Source organism: Triplophysa rosa, linkage group LG24 (assembly GCF_024868665.1).
Source record: "Triplophysa rosa linkage group LG24, Trosa_1v2, whole genome shotgun sequence".
Lineage (NCBI taxonomy): Eukaryota > Metazoa > Chordata > Actinopteri > Cypriniformes > Nemacheilidae > Triplophysa > Triplophysa rosa.
In genome coordinates, this window is record NC_079913.1 from 15666690 (window position 1) to 15676155 (window position 9466).

The window sequence follows — 9466 nt, forward strand, 5'->3', positions numbered from 1 at the left end:
AAGGGAGCCTGGATTTTGTCCTGATCCATGCCACCATCATAGAAAATGGTGTCAATAAATAGGTCCCGCATTGTTATAGCCAACAAGGAATAATTTACATTTACATTTGCATTTATTCATTTGGCAGACGCTTTTATCCAAAGCGACTTACAAGTAGTAGAGCATACAGTATAAACATTTTGTCAACACGCTAAACAGTACCGTTAGTTTACAAGACCATTCTACTAGGATTAAAGCTGGAGTAAGCAAAGGAATGAACAACAAGATATTATTATTATTTTAGACAGACAGACAGACAGTTATTGGCCAATGATCACCCTCGTTCATTCTTGTGACCTGTGGTAGGTGAACTTTCCCAGCAAGGTGGGTTCGGTACTCCTTCACCCAGTCACAGTGAGCAGAATCTGTTTCATCACAGCCGAGTCCTTTGTGCAAAAAGATAATAATATAATCAAATAAATAAAGATAAGGAATAATAATGTCAAGTGTTGCTCAAACATTTGCTCAAACACAGGAAAGGTAATTGCATAAAGAAGTCAAACAATACATAAACATTCCCTGTACATACATGGATTCTCGTAGCTGGGGTGACCTCCATGACGTCTGGCACAGATGGGGTGACCTCCATAACGTTTAGATCCGGTTGGATCATTGGTTTGGTGACTGACTGTTGGCTTTATAGAAAAGGTGACAAAACAGTACACTTTGAAGGGACCGGTGCCGTGGCTTCACCTTACTTCAAATATAAATACTTTTACGTGGTTTTGACAAATATTAATAAATTATAATTCAGCATTTTCTGAAGCATTTTTAAATTGATGATTTAAGCACGATTAACACCAACCTTTTCTGATAGAGAAAGCAGAGATCTTCTTTCATCATAACTGGTCTACGGGTCTTTTACTGTAAATCCCCTACAACTTTATTCCACTGTGCATTTATAACAAATGACCTGTATACTGAGAAATGCATACAATGAATACCTTCATTCAAAGTATAGTTATAGTTAAGTATAGCAATATCATACCTTGCCCAGAGGAAATGCCTGTAGTAACTGATGGCACCACCACCTCCTGATTCAGGCATGTCTAACTAATTAATCAAATATGTCAAGTAAAAAATCTTAATCATTCACATTAATTGTCATTAATAATTGTCACTCATACTAAATTGTCTTTTCAGTCCATTTTGGTGAACAAATAACCAAAAAATTGATAACTCACTGCCGAAAAATCGAACGGCTTTCCAAGGGTTACATACATGGCGTACTAAAATACCAGAGGTGTGGACTCAAGTCGCATGACTTGGACTCGACTCGGACTCGAGTTGCAAGTTTGATGATCTGCAGCTGGCGCTTAGCAGAGATGCACTCACTCTACCGGGCTTGCCATTTATTACAACTTCTTAATGTTTTCAACAACATAATGTTTATTAAATAATTTAGAAAGTTAAATGAAGATAGGCCTACGTATTATTAGTAGCAAACTATTTACAATTTGGGAAAAATACACATCTATGGAAGCGACAATATTGATAAAACTGCATTTACTTACATATATCTGAGAATCTGAATATCAGATAAATCCAGTATTTACCAATAAGTCTGTATTTTAAATAGTAGGAACTTAGAAGAAGAACTTAAAGAAAATGTGTCCGCAGCGCAATGACCGCAAATTGTCACGTGGTCCGCCTAAATCCATAGGTGTGTTCGAGCTCATGTGGCGCTTGTTGCTACCCAATCTGTCCTGGAAACACGATTTGTTCCGCGCATGCGCGAAACTGACGCCAAGTTCGTTCCATACCGGAAATAGTTTTTAAATAAACTCTTTATTGAACATTGCATTTAACATCAAAAGACATTAAACACATTACAATTTGTAATGGTTTGGAGAAACGTACGAGGGATACACTAAGAATCCTGTTTAGAGCGAAAAAAAGTTTTTTCTATTAATTTTTATGTTGCTTTTTATTTTATTTTTTAATACCAATGAAAATACAATATGACAAAATGTTATATGTCAGGAGTGAGAAATAGATTTTTGTTTATAAAATATGTTTTTTGTAGTATAACTAAAAGTTTATTTTTATTAAGGATTCTCTTAAATACTTTTTTGGCAAAATATGTAAAGGTTAATATGTGGCACAAATTGTTACCCCAATTAAATAATTGAAAATTTAAATACAAATGTTAACTATTAAGTTGAATTTTAAGACACCATTTAGTAAAGTGTGTGTTTTATTTATATGTTATGCTCTACATATTTTAGCATACTTTAACAAATGTCTGTATTTAAGAAGCGCACAGAATTTTATGAATTCATTCAATTTATTTATTTATACATTTGTTCCTTCTTTTCTTTAGTCATTCATTCACTCACTACCTCCTTCCATCCCTCCCTCCCTCCCTNACTTTTTAGACCTCATTTACACCTCTGCTGTTCGGCGCCGGCTGATAAATGGGGCAGAGACGCAGACGTGCACACCACGGGTGTAACGGTACGTGCATTCGTACCGAACCGTCACAGGCTATGGCGTTCCATACGGTCCTAAAAAATGACTTTGCAGCACACACTCGTCTCACTTAACGTCTCACTCCACGTCTTAACTGTTTTTGTATTCTGCTATTTATTGCATTGAATTCAAGACGCAGACGAGACGTTGACGTAACGCAGACGTCACGTAAATCACGTGTGGCCGTGAAGCGTCTATGCAGACGTCACGCGTCATTCACGTGTAGCAGTGAAGTTATTTGTTTTCAGTTTTGCTAACACGTATTGTAACACGCTACTCTACACGGCTTAATGCAGAGTGTCAAGCGTCTACTTCGTTAACTTTCACTTCACTCAATCCTCTCAATGAACGTGACGTCTGCGTCTGTCTTCTGTGTGCGTTGGTTAGGGGATAAAATGATTACGCCTATAGACTGTCCCAACGGAGATAGTAAACCAGACATTAAGAACCTATAGGTTCGGGTCTTGTTACCTTGACGTTGTGTTATTATTGTTGCACATCTGTAAATGCTTATAATCATGATATATTGCAAAATCTTTATTATATCGTGTCATTATTTTAACATATTATTGTAATATGTTATTAATGATTTCAGATATTTATATTGTTCTAGTGTAATCGTTTATTTTTGCCGCGATTTGCCCCGTATAAATCCTGTATAAATAATGAGTCATCATTATCCGTGCATGTCACCAGTGTTTATTTATGTAATTGCTCACATCAGTATTTCAGGATTTTTAGTAGATATGGTGGCTGATTTGATTAAATCATAACAGCTGACCCATTAGATACAATTCTGCTTTTCTAATCAGATAGGCCTTAAAAAGCAAGAGTTACAGTTTCATAGAGGGTAAATAGAGGTGCTGATGCAATGTACTTTATCTTTTGTAGAATGTAAGCCTATTCTAGAAGACTCTAGATGTAACACATTTCATTGCCATAAATGTAAATAGATTTTTGGTGCCCTGGGGTTTAAATGGAACATGAGTTTTTTTTAAGACTACAGCTATAATTGATAGAAGTTTGCTGTCACATAGGTCATCAGGGAGAGGAGGGACCAGGTTGCAAGATTCCCCTCAGAGGGTGGAGTTACATTTCAATTCCATTACAGAGATGGCTCTCGGACACGCAGAAACTTTCACCTGCAAAGTCCCATACAAGTAGCAACTGATTTTGATCTATATTATTACAGTTTTATGATTTAAGTAAGTTATTGATTAGTAACTGTTTCTCCTTGTCCCCCTTTTCTAGCATCTCTTGTGCTATGCTGGGGCTGTAAACTCTGCAACAGAGTTCCTCTGCCTGAAATCCAACAATCCTCATGTGACACTAACAACATCATCAACAGGGACCATTGGGGAGTATGTTACCCATTCAACAACCTTTTTTGTTCAGTGGGTTGAAGATGAAGGGGTAAGTTTCTTTATAGTTAAAAATGGGGGGAAAGCTTGCCTTTATCAATATAAGATACAAGATAAACACAAAATTGAACAACTGTTTTTAATTATGTACATTACATTAACGTCTTAGCATGTCAAAAATGAGTTCAAAAGCAGATTAAAAATACATTTTCTGTAATGTACAGAAAAGATTTTGCAATATTTTATCTCAAATAATAATCCCCAATAAGCACAGTTTCCTGTTCTAGTCTTGTTGTAACATTATTTAACCTGCATAATGATGGATAAAGGTAATTACTCCAGGATACAGTTCTCTTTACACTACTGTTTCATTAACAAACTCTTTCACTTAAACACATATAGATACATGATAAGAGAACATATTGTTAGGCGTGCCTTTTTTTTCTGCTTTTATGTAATCTATTGATTTTATTAAATTTTGTCTCAACAGGAGTCTTTTAATAGTGAAACAACTGATGTCATCCCATCAGCAGCTTCTGTATCATCCACCTCCACAGGTCCATCCACTTCCTCTGCACCCTCCACGGGTCCATCCACCTCCACGGTTCAGTCCACTTCCTCTGCACCCTCCACGGGTCCATCCACCTCCACGGTTCAGTCCACCTCCTCTGCACCCTCCACGGGTCCATCCACCTCCACGGTTCAGTCCACCTCCTCTGCACCCTCCACGGGTCCATCCACCTCCACGGTTCAGTCCACCTACTCTTCTCCCTCCACCTCTGTTGTTCAAACAACATCTAGCACATCTAGCACAACTAGCATATCCAGGTCCTCCAACGAAGCTGCCACTGATAATCGGTAAACATTTTTTGGTTTAACATTAAGTCACATACTATAATTAAATGTTTAATATTAATATAAAGCTAATAATGCGCTTTTCCCATCCACTTCTTGCGTTTGCTTGGAATAAGTGACAACTTCAAACGGCCTTTATTACCTGACATTTTTTTGTGTGGTTTGAGCAAGCTTGAGCATGTCTAGTAGCTTAGGGTTGTTAAAGAACCTTTAACATCCATAGAACCATTCTGTTTCAGAAAAGTTTCTTTGTTGTGAAAAAATGCTCTTTACACTGTAAAAATAAAAAAGGAATTGTTTTATTAGTAAACTTTGACAGAATCATTCTCTGGGGAACCAAAACCGATTCTGTTCTGTCATTGCTATAAAGGATGCTTTGTTTTGTGTATACTATGTTGATTATGAAGTTTCTTAAAACATTCTCTTTTATAGTTAAGGCATTGGCATTAATGTCTATCCTTAAACATTTTATGTCAAGGTAATCCTTTTCTAACTTAAAGCACTGCCATGCTTGAATATTTGGAGAGTCAGGCTAGTGATTATAATACTACCCCTCCTACAGGGTATTTACCCTGTGATGATAAATGCATTGTCCACATTATGTTTCTTAATTTAGGAGCACCTTATACCAGCACATATAACACATTACAAATCTACAACCCTGTTATAAGTTAATAGAATATCTCATGGTATCTCATACCGTATTCCTTAGACATACACTTTTAAGACTTTGTTGTCCTTACTTTATTTTCCAGGAATGATTTAAGAAGATTGCTGCTTAATCTTCAGTCGGCTGCTGAGCTGAGTGAGCCTTGCCCCACCTCCAATTGCGTAAACGTGGTGAGGCAGAGTGTCTTGGATAGTGCTTTAAGGGCCTTCAGGAGGCGGGCCTTTAATCCCTATAGAAGGTTGGATATTATGTTTGTGGACACATGTGGAACTGGAGAGGGATCAGTTGATGGTGGTGGTCCTACTCGAGAATTTCTAAGGCTCCTCATGAGATCTATCCTGGAGTCCAAGTATTTTGTGGGGCCCCAGAACTCCAAGAGCCTTGCTCTTGATTCTCTCGGTAAGTATAGTCCGTTTTATCAGACTTGCGTGCCTGGCCCAAAATTAACTTCTGGTTTGTGTTTGTTAATCGGTCTGGGTAGTGGCTAATATAACTAATTCATTTATAGTATTAATATTAATTTTATTAATATTTTACAATTTGTTGAATGGGTCATGTGACTTTGTCACATTGAAGTTTAGTCAAGTAACGGTTCTTCTACTGGTAACTTAAAATAATACGGCCTACGCATAACTGTACTTTTAACTGCAGAGTGATTGCAATTTCCTTGTCTTTTCTTTGGCTTGTTATCAGAAATAAAATAAAGGGACTCTATTATTTGCTAAGGTGTACCGGAAGTTAAGTTTGGGCCACAAAAGCGCGTGCATGCGCAGGAACGTTTCTTTGTGTTGTTGCTTTGAAACCGTCTATATTTGTTATGTAATACAATAGCAGCAAGTTGAATCATTTAGTTAGACAATGTACTTACAACAAAGTTTTACCAAATTATAGGAATATTCAGAGGTATGAATTTTCCCTTATTTAAAGACATTTTGGAGAGAATTTAAAGATAAATTATTTTTTCGGGGAAATGCTGGCGACTGCTTGCAGTTAAATTCACATTTTGTAAATGGGTGTATTTCAGTACTATGATAATAACATTGTTTTAATTGATATAAGTTAAATAGTATAATTGAACTATGTTTCAGTAAGATTTTGCTCCAAGAATGAATTTCAAATGCAATTTTTTACAGGATTGTCCAGAGGATATTATAAACTCCTGGGCATGATGTTTTCCGTATGCATTGTTCACGGAGGGTTGGGACCCTGTGTGCTGTCCAGGCGCCTGTTTTCACAGCTGTCAGGGCTTCCTGCTCCTCCAGTGGACATAACAGAAGTTGACGAGCCTGAGCTGAGAGCTCAACTGGAAAAGGTAACTTTCAATATACGTTTTGTAAGAAATGACAATCTTCTTAATGCTTTTTCCCCACATCAACTTTTAGATCCAGTCGGCTAAGACCGTGGAGGAGGCCTGCACAGCTATAGTGGAGGCATCAAACAGCCTCCACATGCTTGGGGCATTGTCCAGGGTTTCCTGTTTAGAGGAAAGGGATGACCTAGGCAGCCCTAACCTTTTATGTGGAGGGACGACTGGAGATGCCCTTGAAACAGTAAGATTCAGTATTACTATTTTATCAGGTTCATTATTAACACATATACAAATTAACAGGCAAATTAAAGGTAAAATGAAAATCTTAAAAGGGTCAATAAAAGTTAAAACAAGATAGAGTGTCTTAATAAGGTTATGGGCAACCACATGGTTGTAAAACAGCTCATTGATTTTCTGAAATTTTACTAGATGGATGTAACCTCAAGCATGAAATATGCAATGAGCCTTCCCTCTAAGGAGTGCTTTGAAATTTGCACAATTTTTTTTTTTTTTATTTCTTGTTTGGCTTTCAAGCACCCTCTATTTTATAAAGCGCTATATAAAAAAGGTGAGTGGACCCAAACTATATTTGGATTAAAGCATCTGATCAAAAAAAATAATGTCCATGTAATTTCTTACCTGTCTGTACTTTTCATTTGCATAATAAATATTGATGTAATTCTGCTGATTATAAAAATGTTAGAATTTTGATTTTATATATATATACTTATTTCCTTAAAAGGCTAAAGGGAGGACTGGTAGTGTTGGGTGTGCTAAATGCACTTGAAACACACATGGCACTTTGGGAGGACTTCTTCTGTGGGGGAGCCCCTATCTTGACAGCTGCCTCTTTATTGGAGCTCTTTTCACTGGAGTATTCTCCACAAGGAAGCAATAAAAGGGCTCTGGAGGAGGTAGCAGTTGCCCACTGGCGAGACTGGCTGATTGTGGATGAAGGTGAGTTATATAAGTGGGATATTATTTTTAAGATATTTTTATTACACACATACCACAAACTTGATTTTCTAATCCGGATGTCTTTTCACCCTCTTAAACATCTACAGTAACTGTTGCATCTGTACTACAGATTTTCAGAATATTTTGCATGAGATTTGCAAATTATTGCATTCTGTTTTTACATTTTACACAGTGTGCCAACTTTTCAAGAAATTGGGTTTGGATTTGTATAGATGCCTTTTGTAAAAGGTCGTATGAAAAAACACCATGCTCAAACTGAAATAAATAATCTGTTCTTATAAAGAAAGAAAAAACATGATTTATTGTAGTTCCTAGTATTTATGCAATAACCTGGGCTGTATTTGTTGATACATTTTCATTTGTGCTTAGACATATCAAAAAGTTTAGTTCTACCATTACTCATTACTTAAGAACTACAAAGATAATTTTAGTTATAGTATAGTTTTTTACTAAACTTGTGGACTGTATTATATAAGAGTAATTCTAGATAATATAAAAGAAGACAATAATGTAATGTAAATTTGAAACTGTAAGTTTTAATAGTCTGAAATGTTTATCACAATGTCAATACATTATTTGGACAATTGTTTATACTGTATGTACTATAATAATTTGTTACTTTGGTTTTTATGTTACAGATGGAGATGCAGCCATCCAGGTAGATGGCGGGGACCTTGTTAAGGTCAATTTAGAGGATGTGCTGGTGTTTGCTTCTGGGGCATCTGCCATACCTCCATTCGGTTTCAAAGAAACCCCAATGATTGAGTTTCTTCATGAAAACCTGAATGGCAGCAGGCGGATGTTCCCAGAAGCAAACACCTGTGCCATTACATTAAAGCTTCCAGTAGGCCTGGACTATGACGAGTACTGTCAATTCATGACTGAGGGAATCCTTCAGTCCCCAAACTTTGGGGTAGCTTAGGTCTTGTATGCCTAACTAATTGTTTTCCCAACTGCCCACTCCAAGAGGCATTTGTTCCATGTTGTTAATTTCAATAAACATTTATGAATGATATATGTTTATTTGATTTCTAACTGGTTGTCTATTTCTTTGCTAGAAACAGAACTACTCCATACTGTACTGTTTTTACGTTTGCTTTCTGTGTATGGAAATGACAAACACCCAACTCAAACTGCTTCAAGACACAGTTAACTTGCAGCAACTTGAATAGAAGACCTGCAGAATTTCCCTACATTCAGATGTCTTACACAAGAGTCTGTCTTTCCATTCTGCATTTACTGCTTCCAAATATATCTGTCAACTCTTTAGCACAACAATACATAATGGGTGAATAACAAGCAAAATGAATAAAGATACTTCTTGACAACAATTTTCAATTAAATGTATGCATTAAGTCTTTCTTAAATTGAACTTTCTTTCTAAAGAACTTCCGGATACATTTGTTTTACTTTAGCAATATTGTTCCTTGCACATCTGCATTCATTACACAATGATAACAATCAATAATTACATATTTTTAAAGAATTTACAATTACAAGTTTTCAAGAAACCAGTCGTTTTATGGCTCCAACTAATATAAAGAACATATATTATCTTTAAAAAACAATATTTTGGTTTAATAGCCTAGTAGTCCATACAAAGCTGGTTCATTTTTTAAGCAATTGTACTGCATTAAACTTTATCTTTTGCATTATCTTTATCAATGTAAATGATTACACTTGACAAATAAACGAAATTGTTAAAACTTAAACTTGAAATTGGAATTCGTGGATACGTTTTATAGTGTATCATTATTTAAACCTAAAGAGGATGTATCTCAT

At 36.1% G+C, this 9466-nt stretch overlaps 1 protein-coding gene and 1 long non-coding RNA gene across 2 annotated transcripts; one reads left to right on the plus strand and one right to left on the minus strand.

The window, feature by feature from the left end:
• Positions 1-19: 19 nt before the first annotated feature.
• LOC130547751 (uncharacterized) lies at positions 20-957 on the minus strand. Its single transcript, XR_008961924.1, has 3 exons — positions 845-957; positions 569-674; positions 20-425 (listed from the first exon to the last, which is right to left on the minus strand). It is a non-coding gene; the product is annotated as an uncharacterized LOC130547751 (long non-coding RNA).
• A 5711-nt stretch (positions 958-6668) lies between these two features.
• Positions 6669-8649, plus strand: LOC130547739 (G2/M phase-specific E3 ubiquitin-protein ligase-like). Its single transcript, XM_057323985.1, has 4 exons — positions 6669-6709; positions 6780-6947; positions 7449-7663; positions 8323-8649. Exons 2-4 carry the CDS (start codon positions 6934-6936, stop codon positions 8604-8606), a joined length of 513 nt encoding a protein of 170 aa, XP_057179968.1. The 5' UTR covers positions 6669-6709; positions 6780-6933; the 3' UTR covers positions 8607-8649.
• Positions 8650-9466: the final 817 nt, after the last annotated feature.

Coding starts and splice junctions, on each gene's coding strand:
- LOC130547739 (XM_057323985.1), top strand. Junction 7,664..8,322: donor CTGGCTGATTGTGGATGAAG/GTGAGTTATATA, acceptor TTTATGTTACAG/ATGGAGATGCAGCCATCCAG.